General features: G+C 53.6%; 1 protein-coding gene and 1 long non-coding RNA gene across 3 annotated transcripts in view; one reads left to right on the top strand and one right to left on the bottom strand.

Moving 5' to 3' along the window:
• Positions 1-26,006, bottom strand: part of ECE1 (endothelin converting enzyme 1) — a 116,616-nt gene extending 90,610 nt beyond the window's left edge. The window contains exon 1 of one of the 2 annotated variants that reach the window (XM_045035241.1): positions 25,971-26,006. In XM_045035241.1, the coding sequence (XP_044891176.1) occupies positions 25,971-25,991 (21 nt within the window). In that variant the 5' untranslated portion in view covers positions 25,992-26,006. Of the gene's footprint in view, positions 1-23,526; positions 23,793-25,970 lie in introns of those variants that run through there. The other variant, XM_023258263.2, reaches the window with a different exon arrangement.
• On the top strand, positions 24,222-27,831 carry LOC111561689. Its single transcript, XR_002744351.2, has 2 exons — positions 24,222-24,860; positions 25,789-27,831. It is a non-coding gene; the product is annotated as an uncharacterized LOC111561689 (long non-coding RNA).
• The last annotated feature ends 38 nt before the right edge of the window (positions 27,832-27,869 follow it).

The following is a 27,869-nucleotide window of genomic DNA, read 5'->3' on the forward strand; positions in this document are numbered from 1 at the left end:
CTGCGCAGGAGGTATTATTATCCTCACTTTATAAAGGAGGAAACCAAGGTTCTGAGAGGTGATATCACTTGCCCAGTGGCGTCCCACAGCCGATCAGTGACAGAGCTGGGGACTCAAACCCAGGCCACTCTGACTCACCAGGCTGCCCCTGTCTCCTGAGAGAGATAAGACACGACACAAACAACCTAACACAAACCAGAAATCGATAAGGACCTTCAGGGAAGGCCAGATAACAGGCTGGGACATTTACAGAGAGGGGCTTGGCCTTCCTGGGGAAGTCTTTGTGTGAGTAACACAGGAGGAATCCCTCATGGAGACACAAGTCCTGGGGGCGCCAGCAGCCCTGCCCACGAAGGGGGTCTGTTAGGGATCTACGCCTGGGCAGACAGGGCTGACCACGGGAGATATCCTTCCCTGTGGCCAGTCAGTGCCTTCAACGGTAATCAACACTTAATGAGCACCTACTGTATACTGGGCCAGGCACCGGGCTTATCTTATTCTGTTTTCCTAGAAATCCTGTCACACGGGAAGCATTATCTTCATTTTAGAGAAAGAGAAACTGAGGCTTAGAGAGGGAAGGGCACTTCCTCAAGACCATTCTGCTCAAAAGGGGTAGATCCGCCTGATTCCCGAGTCCGAATGGAACAGAGCTGTGTCCCTGGCTAGCTCTCCTTGGTCTGGACCTGTGTCCCCGCCTCCCTGAGGCTCCCAGGGCACTTCCCCAGGCTCACTGACCACTGCCCCCACATGGCTCACCTGCGCAGCCGGACAACTTCGGAGATCAGTATGGTATCTCCATCTACAGACGAGGAAACCAAGGCTCAGAGTGAAGTCTCACGGTGGCTTCGAGTGAGATGGGCTGGGGGCAGGGGTATGTGGGGGTGAAACCGCAAGACCCCACACCCTCGCTGAGCTGAGAAATGCTCCCCTCTGTAAGGGTTAGGGGACAGGTCAGTGCTGCCCACTTCTGGCCTCCTAACAGACGCTTCCTTTCCATGACTGCGGGCACCCTGTGGGGAATTCGGTGGTCCTCTGCCCGGCAGAAGCCAGGGGATCCTGGCGGCACGGATGCCATGGGAACACCAGAGGACGCTGTGAGGGCAGAAGGCCAGTCAGCTTCTCTCACCAGGCCAGTGCCCAAGGCAGGCCGAGGGCTCAAAGTGGGGCTATGCCAGGGACCTTCCTCCCACGCGCCCCATTCCAAGGCTCCAGACCTTGCGACAAAAATGACAGTGCGAACTGTCGGCACAGAAGACCGGGAGGTGGTGCTGTTGAGCCCTGGGAGTGGAGTTGGCCTAAACAGCTAGGTAGGCGAGGAGACGGTGAGCCAGCTAGAGACGGTGAGGAGAATCAGAGGAAGGACAGACAGAGGGACAGCCAGAGAACAGAGCCAGGAAGGACAAGGGGGCTCAGCGTCGGCCAACACTTCCTGAGCCTGCAGGCCACGGCTGGTGTCAAGCTAGCACTTCGGCACACCAGTGTTGTCACCTGAGCCTCTGCACTGTCCCACCCCACAGAAGACAAGGACGGCTCCCGAGACGGAGGGGAGTGAGGTCAGAGATGCGGGTGACGGGCCCAGGCCAGGGCACAAGGTCAGGGGTGAGAGAGGGACAGAGAAGAATGAGGGAACTGGGGTGCAAGCAAACACCACAGAGCTGTCGAGGTGGACGGGACGGTGGTGGACCCAAGACTTCAAGGTCCCCAGGGCCCGGGCCCAGGCCGAGGGTGGCAGGAATCCTCCCTCACCCGCGGGCCAGTGGCTCCTCTTGCCAGCAGCCAGTGAGCGGGGCTCGTCTCTGTCCTTCTAAGCATCGTATAGAATGAAAAGAACACTGCTCTACAAGTCCTGAGTTCAAATCTCATCCCTGATACTCACTTGCTGTGTGACCTTTGGTAAAGCGTCTGCCTTCTCTGGGCCTTTTCTTTAAGACAGAAGCACAAGTTCAAATCCTACTGCTAACGAGATGTGTGATCTTGGGCAAATCACTTAACCTGTCTCTGACCCTCGATTTCCTCGTCTGTAAAATGGGTCTATTAATGGTACCTATATCTGACAAGATTAAATGAAAGTATGTAGGTTAAGCACGTGGCCCATACGAAACCCTCAATATTAGCTGGTATTAAGGTTACCGTACCTTTTATTGGATTATCAGCGGGCCTCAATCTGAGGCAGTTCTGCCCCTCTGAGGAGTTTCGGTATATACATGGCAGCATTTTTGGTTGTTAGATGACTGGGGAGTACGAGCATTTAATCCCAGGGGCCATAGTTGTTAAATTCCCGCAGTGTGTGCAACAGTCTTGCAAAATAACACAAACTGCTTCTCTCAAAATGCCAATGGCACCTGCATTAAGAAACACTGGCTGCTGGGGCACCTGGGTGGCTCGGTCAGGTAAGCCTCCGACTTCGTCTCAGGTCATGATCGCGCAGTTCACGAGTTCGAGCCCCGCATAGGGCTCAGGGTGGTCAGCATGGAGCCTGCTTCAGATCCTCTCTCTCTCTCTCTCTGTCCCTCCCCGCTCATGCTCCCCTCTCTCTCTCAAAAATAAATAAACATTTAAAAAAAGTTTTTAAAAAAAGAAACCCTGGTTGCTAATCCCAGTGTCCTTGATCTCCAACGATCTCCAAGTCCAACAGGAGGCAGTGCAGGATGGTGGGTCTCTGAGTTACACAGACCAGTTTTCAATCCATTTCTGCTACCAACAAGCTACGGGAACCTGGAGATATCACGTCATCTCTTTGGGCCTCAGTTTCCTCATCCGTGAAAAGCAGAACTGATTTGTGCCTTGTATGACTGCCTGTGGCTTAAACAGGGTAACAATGACAGAGCATCTACAGCAGGGTCCTTGGGAAATGCGGTCATTGCTAGCACAGAGCAAGCGGACAGGTGGCCAGGGCGGGGCGGACGCGTGAGTTATCAGAACCACCTTTCCACACCAGCTGGCTTTCCTATAGCTCACTGGTCCCTGCAGCACTCTGGGAGAAACAGGCCGTCGAGATCCCAGGGTCTTGTTGGTTAGAGCAGGAGGCAGGTCTGGTTGGGCTCCTGAGACCCACCTGGCTCCTGAGACAGGAGGGAAGAAGGGGAGAGCCAGGAAGAGCCCTGAGCAAAGAGGACAGCTGAGCTGTCACAGCTTGCTTGTAAGTGGGGGTGGGTGGCAGAGGGAGGGCGGAGACCTGATGTTTATCAGACCCTGGACTACGCACCATAACGGGGGGAAAGTGCTTTCCGTGTCTGGCATTTCATCCACCCGACAACCCTGCAAAGTAGGTGGTGCTGCCCCCACTTTACAGACCAGGAGCCCGAAGCTCAGGCAGACGACACGACGTGTGTGGAGTCATGCAGCTCGGATGCAGGGACAAAGTCACGGTTCTTCCTCTCTTCCTGTCTTCTCCTTCTATTTCGCACCATCTCTCCCTCTGTCTACACTCTCTCGCCGTCTGACCCCATTCAGTGGTCCCTTATTGCTCCAAAATTAAAGATAAAACTACAAGCACCCCAGGCTCTGGCCTTGCCACCCTGTTGAGCCTCATTTCACAACATCTGCAGCCTCCCCACCCCAGGCCCCAGTGACTCTGCTTTTCTTTCGTCCTTTCCAGTCCCTTAAGCCCCAGGGCCCTTGCACACACTGTTCCCTGTGCCTGGAGTGCTCCTCCCCTCCCACCTAATCAACCTCACCTCTCCTTCAGATCACAGTGAGTGTCACGTCTGCAGAGAAGCCCCCTCTGACCTTTACGAGGTCAAATCCCACCCCACCCACCCCCAAGCACCAGGACTTCAGGGCATTTGTCACTGCTGCAGTTTCATGCTTGTCTGAGATGATCTGATCAAGAGCTTACCTGCCCCCACGCCCTCCTCACAGGTATTTGTCAGGTGCCTACCACATGCCAGACACTGTCCAAGGTGCCACGGGGACAGTGGCGAACAAGCCAGGCAAGGTCTCTACACTCGTGGGGCTCACAGCCTGACGGCAGGAAACTGACAAAGAGGGCAAAGGGGTGGAGGTGGGAATGCTGAGCAGGCTGTGTGGGAGAAGCAGGTAGGACAGGCTGGGGGAAGGCCAGAGAAGAGGTAGAGAAACACGCAAGGCCCAGGCACGGAAACGGGCTTCGGACACCCCAGAATTCCCAGGAAGGAGTCTGACTCGCTCCCAGAGTCATGGGGAGCAATGGAAGGGTTTGAAGCAGGGCAGTGGCCGGGCTAGCCATGTGTCTCAGAAAGATGGCTGAGGAGAAAAGCTTGGAGGGCCAGGCTGGAGGCCGGGAGGCCAGAAAGGAGGCTCTGACCTAATCCAGGCAAAGGGGGCCGACAGAGGCCAGCAAGGGTGAGGAGTGGGAGGAAGAGGAAGGGAGGGAAGCATGATGCTGAAAGAACTTGGTCAACTCAATGTCCTGTGATGCCCTGGATGGGGTCCTGGAAGAGAGAAAGGACCTCGCTGTAAGAACCGGGGAAATCCAAGTAGAGTGTGTGGTTTAGTGAACTGTGATGTCCCCGTGTCGGTTGCCTAGCACTGACAGATGCACTGTGGTCGAGTACACGTTCCCATTCGGGGAAACTGGGTGAGGGGTACACAAGAATTCTTATCATCTTTGCAACTTGTCTGTGCATCTGAAATCATTTCAAAATCAGATGCTTATTTAAGACAAAAACTCAGTGACTCAGTTGGTTAAGCATCCGACTTTGGCTCACATCATGATCTCGCGGTTTGTGGGTTCGAGCCCCATGTCAGGCTCTGTGCTGACAGCTTGGAGCCTAGAGCCTACTTCGATTCTGTGTCTCCTTTTCTCTCTGCACCACCTCCCCGCCCCCTGCTGGTGCTCTGTCTCTCTCTGTCTCAAAAGTAAAATTAAAACATTTAAAAAATTTTTTTAATAAAATAAAACAAAAGCCTGGGTGCCTCAGTCAGTTAAGTGTCCGACTCTTGATTTCTGCTCAGGTCTTGATCTCACAATTAGTGAGCTGGAGCCTCACATCAGGCTCTGAGCTGACAGTGAAGAGCCTGCTTAGGATTCCCTCTCTCTCTCTCTCTCTCTCTCTCTCTCTGCGCCTTCCCCACTCGCATGTGCATGCTCTCTCTCAAAAACAAATAAATATTCAAAAAATAGTAATTAAATAAAGAAAAGTTAAGCATGAAGCCTCAAGAGTGGATACGCTAACTTGGAGAGAAGGCAGAGGCAGGGGGACTGAATTATGGTAAGTGCTAGATTATGGTAAGTGCTAAGGAGAAAAATCAAGTGGGGGGGGCAGGGGAGGGGGTACGGAAAATGGGAAAGGTGGGCATTTTTCATTAGGGTGGCCCTCATGTTACCCTCAAGCGACATCTAAGTAAAGACTCAAAGGAAACACTTTGCAGGTGGTTTCTCATTTATTTTTCACAACTGTGGGTGGTATTTATTTGCCCTGTTTTACAGATGAGAAAGTGAGCCCTAAAGAGGTTAAACCAATTGACTTAAGGTCACCTAGAAAAGAATGGGGGCTCCCAGACCTACAACTGGACACGGTCCCCTCGGTTCCTCTCTGGGGAAGGTGGTTAGGAGCCCCACCGCCCCGCCCCGGGCCCTGGCAGACGTCACTAACTGATGGAACCCACCTCGGCTCACTCCTTTGCTGAAGCCAGATTTCCAAACCCTTCCAACAGCCGCTACTAATTAGTAGGGTGTTGCCGTACCTTCCCTCCATGTACCTTCTTAACTCGATCAGGTTCGAGAGGTTAAGGGACAGAATGGGCCGCATGCCCCCCGAGGGCACCGGGTGGGCAGAGGAAGGGGGAGAGGGGCCAGTGTTGGTCGACAGGAGGGTCCCTCCACCTGCTCAGCCCAGCACGGTTCTGTCCAGGATGACCTCGATGGCCGCAGAGATTCGGTTTAGTGACTTAACCGCGTCTGGCTGCCCCTCCAACAGTCGCCCTGGGACCCCTCCATCCACGGTTACGGCACTCTTCGTAGCTGAAGAGCTGGAGGGGACCAAGAGGGGGTCTCCCCACCCCTGAACCTTTCCCCCTTCTTTCCACATAAAGAGAAACATTTCAGGGTTGAAGCAGTGACTCACATTTCCCCAGAGACGGCCAGGCCTGGGCTGAGTCAGGCTGGAGGAACCCAAGGATCACTCATCAGCTTGTCCGCGCTGGCTGAGTGGCTCAGGGCCCCAGGAAGTCGGGGACAAACGGAGGCGGAGGTGGCACACACAAATAGCCAGAGGATCTCCCAACCCACCCTGGAGCATGTCACTGGGTGTCACCTGGCATTGCTCAAACGGACCTTGATGCAGAAGAAAACTCCTCTGGACCTTCCTGAATGAGCTTTACGGCTGACTCACCGCCCCCTGGGGACAGCGGGTGAACGCGCAAACCACCAAAGAAGGGAAAAACGGTTCCCATTAAGAAATCTCTTCAGTGGATGGATCAGAGACCACCAGCGCAAATGCTCACTCGCATTTCGTTCTGGGTTTTATTCTTTAAAGGAGCACAACACAGCAGCTGGGGGTTAGAACTGACTGCAAAGGGTAATTTTAGATGTTAAATTCTACTTCTCCTTTAGCTGGCATTCAAGACGCAGAGATGTGTCCCCAGGGACCACATGAGCAGGAGACCGGCTACAAGAAGGCTTGTCCTCCATCCCGAGCCCCTCTCTACTTCGGCGCCACGAAGCTGTGCCCCCCTCCGCTCATCCTTTGCTTGGCATCTGCCGAGGGCAGGAGGGCCAAGACGGACTTCCCCTCCGGGAGAGACAAGGGGCAAAAGGGTGTGAGTGGCTGGGAGGCAGCTCCAAATGTGCTTCCGGCTGCCTGCCTCCCCCGAGGGTACCAACTGCTCCCCTCCAGGGAGACCCCCAGATGGGGCTCCAGAGCAGCCTTCTGCTCGTCCTCCTTTGCCGGCCTCCTCTTGTCCCTCCCAGTGGCCTTCCCAGGCCATAAGCACACCCAGCCTCCACCCTGATATTGGATACTCCACAGGACCCTGCAAGAAATTCTGGCTCTGGAGTCGGCCACGACACTGGGTTTGCCGCTTCTAAGCAGCACGGCCTTGTGGAGTCGCCTTGCCTCACCCAGCCTCAGCTTCCTCATCTGTTAAGTGGGGACACAACAGGACCCGCCTCTTGAGAGGGCCCTCAAAAGTTAATGCTCAGGGAACCGTGGTTCCTATGTCCTGCTCCATGGAGCAGACAGGTCGGAGAACAATGAGAACAGGTGTTACAAAGAGTTATAAAGGGGTCCCGGTACTGTCCTCCTGATGTTGGCCAGAGGTTCAAGGAGATGCTGGCTTCTCCATGAAGCCACTGGTGGCTCTTACACTAACCTACCTCATTTCCAAACCTGCTGCCCATTTTACACTAGTGCCGTGATTTCCAGATCGCAGCTCCCTAATGTGGGAAGGGAACTTTCTTAGGCTTGTCCTAAACCTGCCTCACCCTGACCCAGCAGGACCAGGGGGCTGAGCGGGTAGATCTGTTTTTCCTGCCCCTTCTCAGCCTTCATCCTTCTTCCACCCAACATTCTGAGCCAACAATAGCTACTTTCCAGGCTCAGTTGCCCCACAGAGCACTATTCCCTGAGCAAAAATACCCATGTCGGGGAGGGGGAGGAGGCTAAGGAGACGCCACAAAGCGAGGGCCTGGGGGGTGAGGTAGCAGGAGGAACAGAGGGCATTTCTTGAGGGCCTACTGTGTGTCAGGGCGAGAAAGGGCCAGTCCCTGGGGAGATTCAGGAACCCAGAAGACTGTGGGTGTTGGGTCTCTAGGACAGCAGCGGACCCAGCCCCCAGAGATCAGGCCCAGGTCCAAGTTCCAGGGCAATGCTCAGGGAATAGGGTGAGGTGAGTGGGCTCCAGACCCTGATGAGAAAAAAAGGAGCCTGAACCCCAAAGAGATTCCAAATCCTAAGAAAAATGGGGGCTCAGAAACAGAGGGGATGAGTTTCATGACAAGCGAGTTATCTTGGATCCTGGATCCCTGGAGGGTTTAGACCACGGTGGGGCGGGAGGTGGGGACCTGCAGAGCTGGAAAGTCATTTAATTGAACATCTCTGTGGTCTTATGTGCCAGACAAGGTTAACTAGGGGAAGAAAACAGAAATCTTAAAACGGCAGCCAGCAGCTTCCGCTTTCAGAGGTTTGGATGAAAGGGTATCTGCTGGCCTCTGGGAAGACCCCACTGGGCAACGAGGCAGGCCCAGGCTTTGGCTCTGTGACTCCTTTCTCCCCATGGCAGGGCATCTCCTCCAAGCCTTGGAACACCCCACCCCACCCAGTGAGGGGCTGTTTGTACACAGTGGCTCCAGCCCCCGCCCAGCCCGGGTTCTGTGGGCTCCTTCAAAAGCCTGGGGAGGGCTTCAGTGCAGAGGTCACAGAGAAAGAATCTGGAGGTCAGAGCACCACCCCTCTCCCCTCCCCCAACAGAGGCTTCAAAGACAGAATCTGTGCGCACAAAGCATCCCCCTCCCTGGAAGCCACCAGAGTCTTTGGCGGGGGGGGGGGGGGGGGGGGGGGGGGGGGCGGGGAGGGGGACACGGAGAGGGGGCACAGCCACCAGAAAGCCTGGAAGAACTTTGCTGAAGTAGCTGCCGGGAATCGGGGCCCTGAGTCAGAGTTTTCCTGGAAGGCCCTGGGTCCGTCAGGAGTTTTGATGCTGAGCTACGTGACCCTGACCCACGGCAGCTCACACACCTTTGTAGGCTCTGTTCCCACCTGTCAGAGCGGTGGGCTGGATCCCAGGCCCCACCCCAACCAATCGCCAAGCCCTGTCAATTCTACCCCTCAATGTCTCTGTCTGCCTCTCTCTCTCTTACCGCTACTATCACCGGCCTAGGCTGAACCACTTCCGACCCCCACTTTTGCCCCCTCATCCCCAGCGGACAGCCAGAGTGAGAGTTTGATAAAAAGGCAAGTCAGATCCTGTCGCCTCCCTGCTGGCACCCCTTCCAGGCCCCGCTGAACCCTCCACCCTGCTGGTTATAAATGTTTGCCTTCTGTTCTTTTTCCAGCTCAAATGGGGTCTTTGGTGTCAAAGAAAATAAAAGCCTAAAATTTATTCATTTGAAAATACATACGCATACACACAGAGACTTCCACTGCTCTTGGGATGAGGTCTAAGTCTCTTACCTGGTTTACACTGCTTGTGGGGCCCAGCCCCTGACTACCTCTCAGTTTACCTTGGGTCACACTTGCTCTTGATTTCTACTCCAGCTACCATGAACGTGCTATAGAGGTCACCTACCTCAAGACCTTTGCACGTGCTATTCCCTTGGCCTAGAATCTTTCTCTCCATCTTCTAACCTGGTTAGCTTATCCCATCCTTCAGATCTCTTCTCAAATATTTCTTCCTCACAGATGTCTTCCCTGATGCTGGTCCCCTGAGCCTCTGCCTTGGAGGGGCCCCTCTGATATAAACTCACATAGCATCCTGCTAATAATTAGAGATCCATGAGATTACCTAAGACCATGTCTGTGTGCTCACCATTCTCTACCTTATGCCTGCACATAACGGGTGTTCAATAAATGGTAGCTATTGTCACCATTAATCTTCCCATATTTACCTGGTGGGAGGAGCTAGATTCTGTGCTTCCAAGAATCTGTATGCGAGAGTCTGCAAAAGAGGCAGTGTGGGGTTCTTTGGCAGCCTTGGCAGCTGAGGCATCTGGGTTATAATCCCAGCTCTGCTACTACAAACTGTCTTTGGGCAAGTCACCTAACTTCTCTGAGCCTCAGTTTCCTAATCTTGTTTGTTTGTTTAAGATCCTATTTTTAAATAATCTCCCCACCCAACATCAGGCTCAAAACCACAACCCCAAGATCAAGAGTCTCATGCTCAGTCAACTGAGCCAGCCAGGCTGATCCTGTTAATCTGAGGATTAAATTAAAACTTTGGACACTTTGGTTATAAATGTCTTCATTATGGGGTGCCCGGGGGGGCTCAGTCGGTTGATCGTCCAACTTTGGCTCAGGTCATGATCTCACGGTTAGTGAGTTCGAGCCCTGCATCGGGCTCACTGCTGTGCAGACCCCACTCTGGATCCTGTCTCCCTCTCTCTCTGCCCCATCCCCCCCCCCCTCTCTCTCTCTAAGTATTTTTTAAAAAATGTCTTCATTATGACTGGCAGAAATCTCTTTCAGGACACCCTGCCTCCTTTTGCATCAATTTCTGCCACCAAGCAATGTTCTGATGGCTGAAAGACAAAATAAAATGCCCAGGACAACACGGAGTCCAGAGCAGACATTGTAAGACGTCAGGATTTCCAAAGTGTGATCTATGGCCCACCAGCATCAGAATCTGGGAGTGTGTCAGAAATGTAGGTCCCTACACTTCAAACTTACTGAATCAGAATGTCTGGGACAAGGGCAATGAAATTTGCATTAGCAATCAGAATCTCTGATGGTTTTCATGCATACTCGAGTTTGAGAAGCATGGCAACTAATGCAATCGTATCGCTGTTACCTGGAACCGGCAACTCCTGGGGGCCCTGCTTCTAAGCCCAGAGGTTATCTGTTATAACAGGGTTAAAGCTTCAGTCAGCAGAAAGGCACACGGTCTATCAGAAACTGGTATGCTTCCTAATGGCTGAAGCACAGGCCTTGGGCTTAGACAAATCACAGTATAAATTTTGGTCGTTCTACCTACTCGCTTAGCTGTGGGACCTCAGACATGTGGCCCAACCTCTCTGAGCTGCCTTCCTCACTTTTAAAATGGTGACAAACAACCTCGACCTGCCAAGGTTGTTGGGATAATCTGAGGAAGTGCCTTATGCAAAGTACATTTCAGGTGCCCAGTGGGAGGAAGAGGGGGGAGGGTGAAAAACAAAACAGGAAGTGCTTCACTACCTCCCCAAGCCTCCTGGGCTGCCACAAGAGCACTGGTGGTGGAATCTGTGTCCTTCCTGGCCACCCAGAACAGGCAGAGACCCTCTCTGAAAGGTTGGTCAAGCAGGGGTTGTATGGGAAATGGCTAGATAGCTGCCCAGGGCCCATACTGAGGGACCTGGGACCAGAAGGGTCACATCTCTCAGGGTCAGGCCTTGCAGAGTAGTGGAGACAAGCAAGCCGTGGTGGGTGAGAACACAGACTCTGAAGACAAGCTGTTTGGGTTTAAATTCTCGCTCTGCAACTACTGGCTGCACCTGGCTGGCAAACTCCTGCTCATCCTTCAAGACCCAACTCAAGCATCACCTCCCAGGGCCAACTTAGTCATCCACTTCTCCCGGCCCTCAAAGGCTCCTGCCCACACACTCAAATACTATTCAGGAATTTACCTGTTGACTTGTCTATCTTTCCCACAGGCCTGGGAGTTCCTTGAGGGCACCCTCACACCTGGCACAAAAGATGTGCTCAGCAAATGCTGATTCAATTTGAATTCCAACTTTCTCAGCCGTCTGAGCTCCCTTCCTTTCCCCACGGAATGCCTCCTACTTGACTCCCTGTGCCTCTCCCTGATACAGGCTCTTCTATTTTTTTAGGGCTTTAACTTCCAGATCCCTTTCTCCTGGAGGTCTGAATCTGCTCGTCGCGGAGCTGACGCTTAAGGAAGGCTGTGCAGAAAGACCTAATAGTAATTTCTCCACCTGTGCTGACTGCAAGGCCTCCCATGGAAGGTGAAGTGCTCAGAGTCCATGAGACTGCCTGGTCGGGCATAAGGGCTGTGGGGCAAAGTCAGTTATAGACGAGGCACTCTAGCACAGTAGCTAAGAATGGGCTGTGTGACCAGATTGTCTGGGGTTCGAATCTTGCTCTGCCACTTACTGACTCCAAGAGATACACTGCCTCTCTGTGCCTTCGTCTCACCCCCTATAAAATGGGGCTGATAATAAATACCTCACAGGGTTGCTATGAGGACTAAGTGAATTTGTCACATAAAACATTCAGCATCGTGCCTGGTACACAGCAAGTAACTCAATAAACACCATTATCGTCACATGATAGCTAAGCTATTAAACACTGCTGGCAGGAAAAGACTAAAGATTACTGAAGAACACCCCAATGTAGGCAGAAGTTAATATTATATCATTTCCGCCACGGAATCACCAGGTGTCGCCGGGCCCAGAAGGTCTCCCCTGAAGCAGCGGGCCCGGCCCCGTGCTGATCGTGGTCTAACGGTATCAGAGCCGTGTTGCCCGGTCTCACTCATGGACTGGGGCTCCCTAGGAAGAGCTGCGTCTGCACGTCCTCCCAGTGAAGGGTGACACAGAGCAGGGTTGTAGGGGATCTCTGCCAAGTAAACAAGTTCACCATGTAACCTGAGTCCTTGACCAAGGCCCCAAGCACAGTCCTTCCAGGGAGGCCCATTTCACCGGTAAGGCAACTCCCCGTTGCCCATAACGCACACCGCTACACATCGCCCCAGATCCCTCCCGATCCCACCCTTGCCAGGCGCTAGGAATACAGAGCGGAAAAGGCAGGGGCACTACTAGAACTCCATCTAGGAATAAAACAAGTTAACATACATTAGGCACTTCCTGTATGGTAGGTCTGGATCCTACACTGCACAGGAATTACTCTGAGTTTGGTACTATTATGGTTCCCATTTTCCTTAGGCAGAGACAAAGGCTAAAAATTAAGGACTTTGCTTGAGGTTCCTTGGGTAATTGGCAGAGCTGGGATTCAAACCTACGCAGGCTGGCCCCAGAGCTCAGGCTCTTGATCTGTGTCGACGCAGGGAGACGTGACAGGGTGGAAAACTGCATCCAAGGTGACTTACGCCCTGACAGAAGGCAGTCGGGGTGGGAAGTGACAGGGGCTGTGGGAGTGCATGACAGGTGGGTGGGGGGTGATCGAGAAAACATCTAAGGATAGCTGTGGAAAGAGGAATAGGCTTAATGGATTTGGGACATGTGTCAATGTTGCTCTGAGTGACACCCGCCTCTTTGAGTCGAGCACTGAGTATATGCACCACACGTGCTCCGATCGCATCGTCTCTCGCCATCACCCAGGGAGGAAGTTGTGACCCCCCACTTCACAGGCGGGAAGCCCAAGGCTCAGAGAGAAAAACTCACCTGCTAAAAGTCCCTTTACAACAACTAAGTGGCGGGTGGATGCTGGGTTCAAGTTCAAGTCAATCCCACAGCCCCTGCTCTTGACCCTTAGGCCCCACCGTACAAACGGGAATCAGTGAGTGTGTGGTAGGGACCTGATGCAGAAGGTGGGAAGCCACGTGATGTTTCATCCTAGGCCTGCATTTAGTCTATGTCTGCTCCCTGTGCAGGCTGGAGGCAGACACAACAGCTCCAGCCTACCTAAGCCGTGTGTGTGTGTGTGTGTGTGTGTGTGTGTGTGTGTGTTGGGGTGGTGTTGGTAATTAAGAACCTTGTTAAAGGGTCTCCCAACTATATGGGGAAGTAAAATAAGCAAGCAGCAGTGGGGTGGGGTGATGGTGGAATTTCCTCCCCTCCCCTGCTTAAGTGCATTCACCAGAACCAGAAATCAGGGCAAGAGAAGGCCACACACACTTGTTCTTCCCAGCACGTCACCAGGCTTAGAATGACAGAGCCACAACGGTAATAATGTTAATAACGGCTCCCCCTTACTGAGGACCTACTATGTGCACCATCCCAGGAGCTTTACATGAATCATTTCAACCAATCCATGAGAAAGGGGGTACTATTATCCCATTCCATGGGGCAGAAAACCGAGGCTCAGAGAGTCACTGGCTCAAGGTCACCCAACTGGGACTAGAAACCACGTCTGTTGACTGTAAAACCCACATCTTAAACAGAAAGAGCACTGAATTAGGAGTCCAGGAGATGAAGATCTAAGTCCTGCTTCCAACTCCCTGTGTGGCCTCAGGCAAATCTCCTCCCTGTTCCGTCCTGAGCCTTTGTCTCCCCAGGAGAGGTTGGTCCAGAAGGTGTCTCAGCCCTTCCGTGACCCTGCGAACTGTCACGCCCTCTCGCTGTCTCCCCCCGCCCCCCCCCCACTCTGGGAAGCCCAGCAGCAAGTGGAGCAGCCATGCAGAAAAAGATGAGCTAGTGCCTTCTCATGGCTGCCTTATGATCCGAAGCAGCTGGAACACCCAGAACCACAAAGCCACAAGATTCCCTCGCGCCGGGCCGTGGGAGCGGGAGCCCAGAGGGCAGAGGGGCCGGGCATCCCCGGGGCAGCCACCACTTCCTCTGCCCTCACTTCTCGGCAGGGTGTGCGGAAGTGGGGGAGGCAGGCTCTGGCTCTGTGCCCTTCCGGCTCATTTCTCTGGGTCCCTGTGACCTGGGGTGGTGGGAATGCGGTCACTGTGGGAGAATCCAGAGATCTCACTCTGGAGGGCTAAGTTCAAGGGGAAGTTTTAAGACGAGAACCTCTGTTGGGTTCCAAAGGCGATTTTTGCCCACCATGCTCTGCGGCCAGAAGGTCCTGTGCCATCTGAGATACCCTGTCTCCCTCTCTCCATCCTTCTAAGTAGTTGCTAAAATCTCAGATCCTAGCGTAAGAGAAGTCTCCCCTTCAGGACAGGTCAAAGTACTAGGGTCCTGCTTCCCTTTCACCTGCCGCCCGCCTCCCTGCCTCACTCCTGCCCCCTGCGGTTCATCCGCACAGCAGCCAGAACCTTGCCAAAACCAGTCTGTCTGTCTGTCTGTCTGTCTGTCTCTCTCTCTCTCTCTGACACACACACACACACACACACACACCAGCTTGGAGCCCAGCAGTGGCTTCCCATCACTCTTAGAATGAAATGCCAACTCCTCCAGCCCCTGTCCCCACACCTGACAAGGCGCTCCATGCCCACCTTTTCCCACCCCTCTTCCCTTGCTCTCTCTGCCCAGCCACGTCAGCCTTCTTACTGCCCATAACATCCAAACCCCGTGTCCCTGTCTCAGGCCCTTTGCACTGCTGTTTCTCCGTTCAGAACTCTCCTCTCCCACACCTTTGCCCAGCTGCCCTCTCCTCATCCTTCAGGACTCGGCTTAATGTCACCTCCTTCCTTGCCCACCCATTTGAGGAGCTCCCTCCCCACCTCGCAGCTAACTCTCCACCACATCACTCTGTTTGCTTTCCTTTCTCTGAAGTGATCTTTGTGGTTGGTTGGTTTGCTTGTGTAGTCTCTGGCTCCCTCACCTAGAATACCTCTCCTCAAGGGCAGGGATTTTACTGCCTCATCCACTTTGGCCCCTACAATGAGGTGGGACCTCATTTCATCCTTACAACTGCGCAGGTGAGGATGCTGGAGTTCAGAGTGGTGGACTGACGGGCCTAAGGTCACACAGGATGCAGACCCAGGTCTTCCTGATACCAAGGCCATTTCTGCAAAGCCTCCGTGGACAAGGCTTCCAGGGGCCCACTTTGGGGGGGGGGCCCTCACCCAGAGAGGACTTATTCACAGTGGGCTCCTACCAAGGATAGCAAGAATGAAGGGCCTGCCTACTTCCTCAATGGTCCTTCTTTGGAGATACGAGGCAGCTGGGGCAGGTACAATCCTGGAGATGAAGAAGCATGCCGTGAATGCCTCCCAAACAAAGGGAGCCCACTAGAAACTGGGGAGCTGGGGAAACCTTCAATCTACCCCATGTTGTGCAGAAGGGGAAACCTAGGACCAGGGCAGGGAAGGGATCTACCTGAGGTTACACAGCCTGGCAGAGCCTCACGGTCTGGGGTCTCCAGAGCCAGAGGCCCCTCCCTCCCCTGAGAAATGACAGGGGAAACCCAAAGCCCAGGTTCTAGGGAGAGAGCACTGCCAGGCCCTGAGGGCAGAGGAGGGCTGGCAGAGTGGATCTGAACCACCTGGACAAAGAAAAGACTCACATTCCTTCCTTCTTTCAAAAAACATTCATCAAGAGTCTACTCGAGGCTAGATCTTGGGCCTGTCGGCAGAGGTGAACAGCACACTCAGAAACAGACACCTCCCCGGAGAACCACGTGATGGATCCTATGACAGTGAAATACACACAGACCCTCTGACTCTGCAGGTCTCCTCCCAGGATCCAGCCGCGAGAAAGGGGTGTGTAGGTCCACCAAGAGAAAAACAGGAATGTCACAGCTGCCCAGACAGGAGTGTCATCCGTGGACGCATGTGTGCCTCTGCCCAGTGGGACACCGTGCAGCCTAAAAAGGAGCACATGCCGGCCTGTGCGGCAACGTGGGCAAACTGAACACCATTCACTGTTATCGGAAGCTGAAGGAAACCAGACCCAAGAGTACATATTATGAGTTCGTGCAGATAAAGTTCAAAACCAGGCAAAACCAGGGTGACATAAAGCAGATTAGCGGCCACCTGTCACAGAGAGGGATGGAAGGGAGTATATGGGACCTCTCCGGGGAGGAGAAAATGTCCTATGTTTTGATCTAGGTCCTGGTTCTGCCGGTGTATACATTTTTTGGGGAGAGGGGAAGGGGGAGAGAGACAGAGAGCACAAGCAGGCGAGGAACAGAGGGAGGGGGTGGGGAGAGAGAATCCGAAGCAGGCTCCATGCTGCCAGCACAGAGCCCGATGTGGGGCTGGAACTCACGAACTTCGAGATTGTGACCCGAGCGGAAATCAAGAGTCCGATGCTTAACCAACTGAGCCACCCAGGTCCCCCTGCAGGCATATACATTTGTAAAAACTGAGCTGCACAAGATGTGTGCATCTTACTTAAGAAATTATACCACAATTTAAAAAAATGCACAGTCTTGCCCTTGGGAAGCACACAGACCCGCGGAACAGGACTGGCATATCGTCCTCATGACCACGATCATGAAAGAAGCTGTGCTGGGACTGAGCTGGCTTCTTCCGAAACAGCGTGTGATTAACACTTCCAACCACTGTACAGAAGAGGTCCCACTATCTCCAGATCAGAGGCAAGGAAAACAAATCTCGGAGAGGTGACCGAGTGTCTGAAGTGACACAGCAAACGTGAGGGAGCAGTCTCCACCCCCCTGGTCTCCCTTCCCCACACCTTGAGGTTGCTGGTCCCAGGCACCCCCCACGCCCCTTCCTCTCCGGCTGAACACCGAACACCGCATGAGCACTGAACTTCTGTGAAATAGCTGCTTAGGAAATGCGTTCTTCCTCCGCCTTCCGCCTCCTCCACCCTCCCTCACCCCCTCACTGCCACATATCTCTGAGGTCATTTCAGCCCTGGACTTCTGCCCGATGAGAAGGAGCCCCAGAGGCCGGGCAGCTATGTGTTGGGGGCGAGGGGTGAGTGGTGGTGTGGACCAAGCGGCTTTCTCCGCTCCTGGGCTCCCCTGACCCGGCCTGCGGCCCCAGAGTGCCAGGAGGGCTTGCGGTCAGAGACCCCACCCTTGGCTCCAGTTCACGAGTGACGTAACCCAGTGTCTGGACTCAGAGAATCATGAAATGTTTATTTGGAATAACAGCCACCCCCTCCATCGCCACCGCTTACTCAGTTCGTAGCCTGTGCCAAGAGCTTGAGCCTGTCTCGTGAAGTCTCACCGACGCCCCTCCAAAACAGGTACAGTTAGGATCTCATTGTACACACAAACTGGAACTCAGTGGGGTGCGGTGGCTTCCCGGATCTCACGGGGAGGAAGTGATAGCACTGGGATTCAAACCCAGGTCTGCCCGGCCTTCAGCCCCGGGCTCTGAACCGGAGTGTGATGCTTGTAATCCTGCCCGTTATCACGGAAAATGCCCCTTGAGTAGGTCTGTTCCGACCGCATCGCTTTACAGATGGAAAGACTAAGGCCAGGGAAGGGAGAGCCCCCAGCTCAGGGCCACACAAAAAGTTGGTGGCAGGGCTTGGCCTGAAAGCTGCATGTCCACCCTTGGCCTGGCTTTCAGTGACCAGGGCCTTGGAGCAGGCCACGTGCACCTGGATGGGCAGCGTGTGGGAGGCAGGGAGGCCTGGTTCCAGGCGGAGGTAAATATTGACATGACACTGTTTACACTGTAACCCTACTCCGCCTGGTGGCCGCCCCACACCCACCCCACACTCGCCCTGTCCTGTCCCGATCCGTCCTGCCCAGAGGGGAGGAGGCTTACGGGCCAGGAGCTGCTGCTCATATGCTCCTAGGGGCGAGTGGGCAGGGAGCCCGGGACATCTTCGGTCAGGGGGCTGCTGGAGACCTGGGCTGCAGCCCACAGGGCAATGCCGGGAGCTGGGGAGCTGGGGAGCCGGGGAGCCGGGGAGCCGGGGAGCTGGGGTCTGAGCTGGGAGTCACAGGGCTGAGTTTCCGTCCTAGCTCTGCCACTGACTGGCACTGGGACCCAAGAACAGTCCGTGAATGGGGAGGAAAGGGCTTCAGTAACTGTCAAGTGCTGTGCAAAGGTGAAAGATAAGTATCAACATTCCAGCCTGGCCACCGTCCAGCCCCAATCAGCTCCCACTGCCTCTGGCCACTGCCCAACAGCCCCATTCCCGTCCCCAGGGGGGCTTTCCTAGGAGGGCAGAGTTTCTGAAGTGGGTGGCAACTTGGGACTGAAGCCAGAATCTTGAGGAATCAGAAGGCCGCTGCCTGGTTCCAGTCCCTAATTCCCTAAGTGATCTTTGAGTGTCAACTTCTACAGCTCTGTAATGGAGATAAACCTACTTCCTGGGGTTCACGTGAAGGTCGGAGAGGTTTACATTTAAGTGCCAGGCACACGGGAGATCCTCATCTTGCCCCTCGATCTTTCCACCTATAAAATGGGGAAGTTGCATCAGATGGTTACAACCAAGCACTCTACAGTTGTAAGATCTAGCAGCCAGGGCCCCCTCTCCGTCTCTGAGCCCCGAAGTTAGATCCTCCCTCAGCTAATTTCCTGAATAGTCTTCAGAAACTTGTTCCCCTGTTTACATCTCCCCCCAAGGAATCCCCCAACAGCTCTGTGGGGAGGAGAGAGTCGTTCCCAGGCTTGTCAGTGAGCCAAGACAGGCCTGTGGATATTTCTGCCACCCCTGTCCTTGGGGCATCTGGGAAAAGGGCAGAATCCCCAGGCTCTAGACCCCTACTGACAGTGGGATGCAATCAACATTGGTTGCTCGTTAAACCTGGCCCAGACTAAAACTCTTTAAGGACAGGACAGCACCTCCTTATTTTCATCACTCTAAAACTTGGCTCCTAGGAAGCACTCCATTCCACTAACTGTTGCCAGAGGAAGCACAAATGCCACCTCTTCTGGGAACTTTCCCTGATATGTACTCATAGCCGGGGGGACTCTGCAGTTGTATCCCCAGGTTGGTAATGTCATATTCTACCTTATGTTAGAGCCACTTGGGAACTTCGTCCTTCTCCTCTATTAGATCAAAGTTCCTTGAGGCCAGGAGCCCCACACATTATTTGCAGGAAAGGAGGTGGGGAGGACGGTCAATGTCCACGCGGAAAGGGGCTTTGTGCAACCTCTCTTCACCGCCCACTCTGGGCAGCGTGCTGGGGGTGTGGGTGGCGTGGAGGGGGCAGCGACTAGTGTCTAGACCACCACCAACTCTCCCAGGGCCACTCCAACTGGTTTTCCAGCTCCCAGCCTCACCACTCCTACCCCGAAGCAGCTTGTGTGACCATCTTAGAACACAACTCTGACGACATCACTCCCCTCGCTCTGAACTCAAGGGTGGCTCCCCACTGTCCTTAGGATCGAGCCCCAAACCTTTAACAAGACCCCACCTGCGGGCACCTGCCCCAGCCACCTCCCGAGCATCATCTTCTGAGCCCCCAGACGAATTAATTCCGGAACACACATTTTGTCCCATCTTGCACCTACGGCTCCCTCCGCCTGGAATGCTCTGCCAGGTGCCATTCATTCTTCAGGCCACAACTTTAATGCCATGTCCTCGAGGAGCCTTGTCTGATCCCCAGGTGAGGTTCGCTTATCTGCTCTACAGTACCCCGTGTGTCTGCTTGGCAACAGCAGTTGCACTCCTAATTTCCTGCTCCTTATCTGCCTGCCTGTCTGCCACACTGTGGAAGAGAGACCTATCAGTCTCTTTCACCCTGACTGCAGCCCCGATGCCTGGTAATGTGCCAGGCGGACTTGTGTGGTGAACGAACGAATGAATGTGCTAGGGGTGCTCACCTAGTGAACTAAAAAAGGAAAAAAATGGAGCAGAAACACAAAAAGTCATAAACATTTGCTGATGGTTCCTCCCTGGCCGTAGACATCAAAGTGTGGACTTTAGCCAAGCGGGTTATGTCTTGGCTAATGCCCGAAACCTTCTGTCGAACCCACCCTGTAGCCCTCTCACTCCTCAAATCTTGTCGCTCCCCTGATGGGGTCTGGTCTCTCCAATTCTGCCTAGGAAACCATCTATTTATTCTTTAACAAAAATGAACAACGGGCCTCTACCAAAAATCTTAGCGACGTCAGGAAACCTGATTAATCTGGTTATGAGCGTAGATGCTGGCTGCACGTGGAAGGGTACCACCGGGCTCTGGGAAGCCAGTAGAGACTGGTTCAGAGGACATGTGGCTGGCCTAGCATCTTCAAATAGTAACACTTTACCTTAAGTTCTTAAGCATTCCACATAGTATCCTAGATTATATCCTCATGATAATCCTGCTAAGAAAACAAATCTGCCCCACTTGGTAGGAAAGGAGGTATAGAGAGGGGGAATAGTTGATCCAAGGTCATGCAGCAAGCTGGAGGTACATCCAGTGTTCAAACCTAGGCACTGGACCCTGTCCTCAACTCAGCCACTCACAGTAAAGATGATTCCCAACCCTCAGCCATGGCTTTATGCTCAGCCCCTAGGTTGGACTGTGAAGGAACATTCTCAAGAAGCCACAACAGCAGACTGGGAACACTGGGTTGAGTCTCTTTCTCCCCAACCTGTCTGCCTGGTAACGCTCTAAATATATAGGAGGTATGTTTGACCCTATCTTGCTGTGTGACTCTAGGCAATCTCCTTCACCTCTCTGTGCCTGCTGCTGGGTGGTATGAGACAACTGAAGACAGGAGATAGAAAAAGCCTTCTTAGAACCCTCAGGCCAAGCCTGCACTGAGGTCCACCTGAGGGCTTTAAGAACTGCCCTGGGTGAGCAGCTGGAAACCATCGGGGAGATTCAGCCAGGACAAGAGGGAACAGCCCCACCCACCCGCCAAAGGAGCCCCATTTGGAACCTGGGGGCCATGGGAAAGAAACTTGGCTACACTGGAGGGGAGGGAATGCGGGGTTTGTTTAAAACTCATGGAGCAGGAGATCCAAGGAATAAACTCTTTAGCTGCCCTGAATCACCCCCACCTCAGGAATGAGCACAGGAACTAGTGTTCAGGGGAAACCAAATGACAGGGGCCAAAGAGGCCTGACGTCCGCCTCCACCCCATCTCCCCCTCCCCCCACTGCCACCCAACCCCCCCCCCCCCCACACACACACACACGCGTGCGCAATGGGTCTACAATCCACTCCTCAGCCTAAGCCTTCGGCCATCTGGCCCCACCAACATCCCTTGACCGCGTTCTCTCCTCCTTCCTGGCTCTCTCATGCCCAGGTGCCAGGCAAGCCCCCTTCTGGCCTTTCCGAGAGAATTTCCGGTGTCTCACGCCCTGGTCCTCTGTTCACGCAGGTTTCTCTACCTGGATGTTCTTTCCAATTCAGATGCCACTTGCTCAGTGAAGCTTTCTCTCATCTCTCCAGCCAGGAGGGGGCCCTCGCCTGGCATGATACCTCTGCCCCTCCCGAAGATATGCCACCTAGCATGAGGATCCTGGCAGACATTTACACACTGGCAGAAGCTCCCCTAACAGTATTTGTGACAGTTGTTCCTCCTCCGCACAGGGCATATAGTAAGTGTTCAATGAATCTTCACTGAATGATGAACAAAGAAGTGATTCTTAAGTCTCACTGTCCCCTTCTTCTCCCGACAACATGATACACTGTAATCCTTCTTCCAGACTAACAAACAGATGTCACACACAACTTCCCAATTTGAGTTTAAGACTGTACAAGAAAGGAAACGAAGCCGTATTTGAGCAAGCACTCCCGCTGTGTTATCTCACCAAATCCCCACTCCACCCCTGCAAGTAAGACTTTTCAACTCTTCTCACAGATGAGGAAACTGATAGTTAAAGGTGAGGGTTTGACTTGATCCAAGTCCCTGTGGGGAAGTGGAAAAGCCGGGCTCTGAACCTGAATCCGTTTGATGCTAAAACCTGGCAGGTTTCTTAGGTTGTAAGGCTCGGAAAAGTGTGTCCAAGGTGAGGTGCCCTCTCTTTCTTTGGTGGTTTCTAAGGAGGAAAAAATTCTCTTTCTGAGTAACGTAGGTCAGGGTGGGTTTGGAGGCGGAGCAAATGATATGACCTCAGTGTCTCACCCCCTTTAATTGCCTATGTGCTGAGACTTTAAATCAAGGGCCAGGCCATAGGGTGGCCTTAGGGTGCGAGCTCCCTGCCACTGGAACCATCCAAGTAGAGCATTCCAGGGGAGAGATTCCTGACCAAGGAGGTAGGTTGGATCCAAGATGGTCTCTAAGCCATAATTTCATTACTTCTGACTCTGAACAGGCAAGTGATGGCAAAGGGGGAGGCAGATGTTGGCAGGAAGAGGAGAGAGAGAGGAAGGGAAAGGGATGTTGTAAGGGGACTCCAGCTCTGGGCGGAGCAGAGGTTGGTCCTGGGGAATCACTGGGGGACTCTTCATGTCTACAGGGGTCCCATCTTGCCCCCACCTGGGCCCCTTCAGGCTTGGCAGCAGCATCACAGAGAAACAGAGGTGGCTGTACCGCTGGGACTGGCAGCCATCATCTCAGGCCCTACATGGTGACTTGTACTCACTTCACAGGGCACAGAGCAGGACTAGGAGACAGAATCAGAAGGGCTTGCCCAGGGGAAAGAAAGCAAAGAGAAGTAGGTGGCCTCCACCCCCAAGATGCAGAAGTGATCTAGGGAGGTCACCTCTCTAGGGAGGTGATTGGAAGGTCCAAGCTTTTCCTTCCAGAGAAAACACCCCTCCCTTAAAAGAGCTCCAAAAAGCCCAGCCTCAACCACATGAGTTTCTCTCTGGGGCTTCAGAAACCCCCATGAAATCTCCCAGCCATGTCCCTTCTCCTTGGTGTCGCTGACTAACCCCTTCAGCAACCCCCTCCTCCGAGGACCCATTACGGGGAGATGCTGGGGAGACCGGATCACTGAATGCAGGGTCCTCAAGTGTCCCCTGGTCTCTGACAGCCGCCAAACCAGCTGCCTCCATTCTCCACTCCCGTAGGCCATAGTGGGATAGACAGTCCCCGAGTGCCCTCGACCGAACCCTCCGAATGCGCTGGGCTCGGCCACCCACGATGCCCCAAGCCGAGCCTCAGCACCAGACCGACCTCAGCGTCCCGGGACACTCAGGTCCAATTGGATCCACCGGCTCCCTAACCAACCCCGACCCCGTTGCGGACCCAGCCGGAATGCCCGGGGTCTCCACGCCCAGCCAGGGCTTCCGGACGCCCCAGACCCCAACTGCACCAAGTGTCCCCGAACCGAATCGGCCACCCCGAGCCCTCCAAACCCGGCTGGGGCCAGCCGCCCAGAAGCAAGCTCGGCGCGGCCCCCGACGGAACCGAGGCGGCGCCGCCCGGCCAGCCGAGCCCGGCCCGCGCGCCCCCCGACTCCTCGCCTCCCGGGCGAGAGCCGCAGCCGGCGCCCAGCCCCCCGCGAGCCCGGCCGAGTCCCACCGCGGCGCCGCCGCCGGGGCCGTCCAGGCGGGGCGGGGCACTCACCATAGCTCGCGCACTCCGCTCCTGCACCGCGCAGCTCCCCGGGCCGGATCCCAGCTCTCGGCTCCAGGCAGCGCTCCTCGGACGGCGCGGCTGGCTGGCCCCGGCCGCGCGCTCGGCTCCCCGCGGGCGAGCGCGGCTCCGGCGCCTAGACTCGGGGAGGCGGGCCCGCCGAGCGGCCAATGGCGGGACGCGGGGGCCGGGCCGCGCAGCCAATCACGCCCCGAGCCTGCCCTCGGCCCCGCCCCGCACCACCTCCTTAACCCCAGGCGCGCCGGACAGGGAGCGCGGCTGCGTGGGGACCCCGCGGCACGCGCGGGCGGAGTCTCGGGCTGCGGGGTGCGGGGTGCAGGTGAGCCCTCGCTGAGCCAGGCTTCGGGGGCAGGCGGAGCCCAGGGAGCGGCTCCGCTGCGGCGGGTGCTCGGCGCCAGGAGCCTCGGCGACCTTTGTCTCCTGCCTGGCGCCTGCTCGGGAGTGTGACCCAGGGCGCTGCAGCTGTGCGTGTATTTATGTGGTGTGTGTGTGTGTGTGTATGTGTGTGTGTGTGTGTGTGTGTGTGTGTGTGCGCGCGCGCGCGCAACAGGGGAGGAGGGGGAGAAGAGGACAGAGAAAAAGCGGGGGAGGCGTGGATCCCGCGTGCCTGTGTGTTTATTTGCGACCGAAAGGCAGAGACTGGCTATATTTGGGGTTTGTTACTTCAAGCTTGCGTGTGTGTGTGTGTGTGTGTGTGTGTGTGTGTGTGTGTTTTAAGAGAGCAGGGCGAGAGAAGGAGTGGGAGGGAAGCAGCGAGGAGGACCGATGGCTCTCCATGCCTGTCCATTTTGGGCGTCCGGGGGAGAGACTGTCTCTACATGTGTGTTGTATAAGAGAGTGAGTGAAGGAGGAGGGAGCGGCAGGGTGTCTGTGTATTTGTATGATGTGTGACCTGTGCCTTATGGGCCTGTTGTACATGCATGTGATATGGTAGAGACTGTGTCCCTGTTACAGAGACCAAATCCCTGTGGTTTTGTGGTGTTGGGGGTGCATGTGTACATGTGCACACACAAGGAGGCTTGGCTGTGATTTGGTACACTGTGGATGTAGCCTAGTTTGTGGAAAGAGATAAAAACCTTGTGTGTGCAGCAAAAGTGTTTTGTTTGTGTGACTTTGTGATCACTTGTATTCATGTTGTGTTGAGAAAGAGAAACCAAGGTGTAAGGGGTGTAATGAGTGTATATTCTGGAGAGACAAAGCCCTCCTGGAGGAGATGGGGTTTGGGCTTTGAAGGAGGTAGAAGCCGTTCATAAGGCAAGAAGGAAAGACGTGCGGAATCTTGCCCACCAGCCGTGAGACTGGTGGTAAGGGCGTTGAATTGTCTGGGAACAGGTGGATTCTGGGAGAGAGGACATCTAGTGCCAGGAGGGAGGGTGAGAACAGGGGACAGCAACCCCTGCTCAGGAGCTGGCTCAGAATGACTGCGCGTGCAGAAGAGGGAAGGTCTAGGCACACAATGCCAGGATTTCTAGGGGACCATCTGTTCCTGGGCAGTGTGTGTGGCAACCTAGAGGGCAGGGAGGGGCTCTGTGGACGTAAATCTCCCCCCTTCCATTCAAGAGTACTCTGAATTCTTTCAGGTGGAGGGAAGGATGTAAGGAGTAGGGCCACCTGTCAAAATTCATGTAGCATGTGGAGTGCAGCAGACAGGAAGCATGGTAGAGAGGGGGGCGGGTTGGGCCTTGCCCAGGTCTCTGTCCCAGACACTCTCTCCACCCTGGAGGTTGGGTAACATACCATCAGGTGCCCAGGCCTGAGCTAGTTTCAGATTCCTGGCAATTCCTCAAGTATCTTCCTGGGAGGTGTAGCCTGAGGCCTGGATTTTGAGATCCAGGAAAACACAAAATTGGAACCCAGTTATCCTGAGTTATCCAACAATGTGACTGTGGGGGATTCCCTTCTCTTCTCTGGGCCTCAGTTTTCTCCTCTGTATTCCTGCCCACCTCCCTGTACTGATGGGAGGATTTAACAAGTTAATGTACACGCAAGTCCCTTGTAAACTACAAACCACTGGAAAATGCTAAGCATCGTTCCATTTATACAAAGTTCAGAAATAAGCAAAATGAATCTGTGCTGTGGGGAAGTCAGGCTACCTTTGGGGAGGGAATAACTGGAAAGGGAAAGCCAGGGACCCTTCTGAGTGCTGGTAAGGTCTCAGGAAAGAGGGGCTGGGTATGGGATGTGCTCAGTTTGTGAAGCCTCCTTAGACTCTGTGTATTTTTCTTTCTACAGGTACACCTTGGAGACATTGCAGGTTTGGTTCAAAACCACCACCATGAAACAAATACCGCAGTAAAGCAAGTCAAATGAATTTTTTGGTTTCCTAGTACATTTAAAGTTATGTTTACACTATACTGTAGTCTGCTAAGTGTGCAAAAGGCATCATACCTAAAAAAAGAACCCAATGTACATACCTTAGTTAAAAGATACTCCATTGCTGGAAAATGCGAAACATTATGAGCTTTCGATGAGTCATAATCTGTTGCTGGTGGAGGGTCTTACCTCTACGCTGATGGTTGGTGACTGATCAGGATGGTGGGTGCTGAAGGCTGGGGTGGCTGTGGCAATTTCTGTTTTTGTCTTTTGTTGGTGGCAGTTTCTTAAAATAAGACATCGGTGAAGTTTGCCTTATTGATGGGCTCTTCCTTTCATGAACAGTTTCTCTGTAACTTGTAACGCTGTTTGATAGTGTTTCACCCACAGTAGAACTTCTTTCAAAGTTGGAAGTCAATCCTTTCAAACCTGCCACTGCTTTATCAACCAAGTAATATTTATGTAATATTCTAAATCCATTGTCTTTTAACAGTCTTCACAGCATCTTCCCCAGGAGTAGATTCCATCTCAAGAAACCGTGATCTTTGCTCTTCCATAAGAAGCAAGTCCTCATCTGCTTGAGGTTCATCATGAGATGGCGGCCATCCAGTCCCCCTTTCAGGCTCCACTTCTAATGCTAGTTCTCTTGCTGTTTCCACCCCATCGGCAGCTGGTCCCTCTGCTGACGTCTTGAACCCCTCATGTCATCCGTGAGGGTGGGCATCAACTTCTTCCTAACTCCTGTGAATGTTGATATTTTGACCTCTTCCCATGAATCATGAATGGTCTCACTGGCATCTGGAATAGTGAATCCTTCCCAGACAGTTTTCAACTTACTTTGCCCAGATCCAAATAATTTGGATATTATTAAATAATCTTCAATATTAAATAAGTATATTAAACAGTATCAAATAATCTTACATACCAAGACCTTGATCCATGGGCTGCCGAAGGGATGATATATTAGTTAGCAGGCATGAAAACAACTTTAATCTCGTTGTACATCTCCATCGGAGCTCTCGGGTGACCAGGTGCGTTGTCAATGAGCAGTAATATCTTGAAATGAAGCTTTTTTTTTTTTTCCTGAGCAATAGGAATCAACAGTGGGCTTAAAATATCCAGCAAACCATCGTGAACAGATGTGCTGTCACCCAGTCTCTGTTGTTCCCTTTCTAGACTGCAGAGTAGATTTAGCATGACTCTTGAGGGACCTGGGATTTTCAAAGTGGAACACGAGCAGAGGCTTCAACCTCAAGCCACCAGCTGCATTAGCCCCTGACAAGAGAGTCAGCCTGTCCTTTGAAGCTTCGAAACCCAGCATTGACTTCTCCTCTCCAGCTATGAGAATCCTACATGGCATCTTCTTCTAATATAAGGCTGTTGTATCTACATGGAAGTCTGTTATTCAGTGTAGACACCTTTATCAATATCTCAGCTAGATCTAACTTGCGGCGGCTTCTACATCACCACTTGCTGCTTCGTTTTGCACTTTTATGCGATGGAGATGTCTTCTTTCCTTAAATCGTGTGAACCGACCTCTGCCAGCTTTGGACTTTTCTCCTCCAGCCTCCTCCCCTCATTCAGCCTTCATAGAGCTGAAAAGAGTGAGGGCCTTGCTCTGGATTAGGCTCTGGCTTCAGGGCTTGTTGTGGCTGGTGTGGTCTTCTATCCAGGCCACTCAAACTTTCTTCTTCTCAGCAATAAGACTGTTTCGCTTTCTTATCATTTGTGCGTTCACTGGAGTAGCGCTTCATCATTTCCTTCGAGAATTTTTCCCTTGCATTCACGACTTGGCTAACCAGTGCAGGAAGCCTCGCTCTCAGCCTATCTCAGCTTTCAATATGCCTTCCTCACTGAGCTGAGTCATTTCTAGCTTTTGATGTAAAGTAAGAGACGTGTGACTCTTCCTTTCATTTGAACACTTAGAGACCACTGTAGGGTTATTAAATGGCCTAATTTCAATACTGTTGTGCCTCCGTGAATAGGGAGACGCAGGGAGA

Source organism: Felis catus, chromosome C1 (genome assembly GCF_018350175.1).
Source record: "Felis catus isolate Fca126 chromosome C1, F.catus_Fca126_mat1.0, whole genome shotgun sequence".
Taxonomy (NCBI): Eukaryota; Metazoa; Chordata; class Mammalia; order Carnivora; family Felidae; genus Felis; species Felis catus.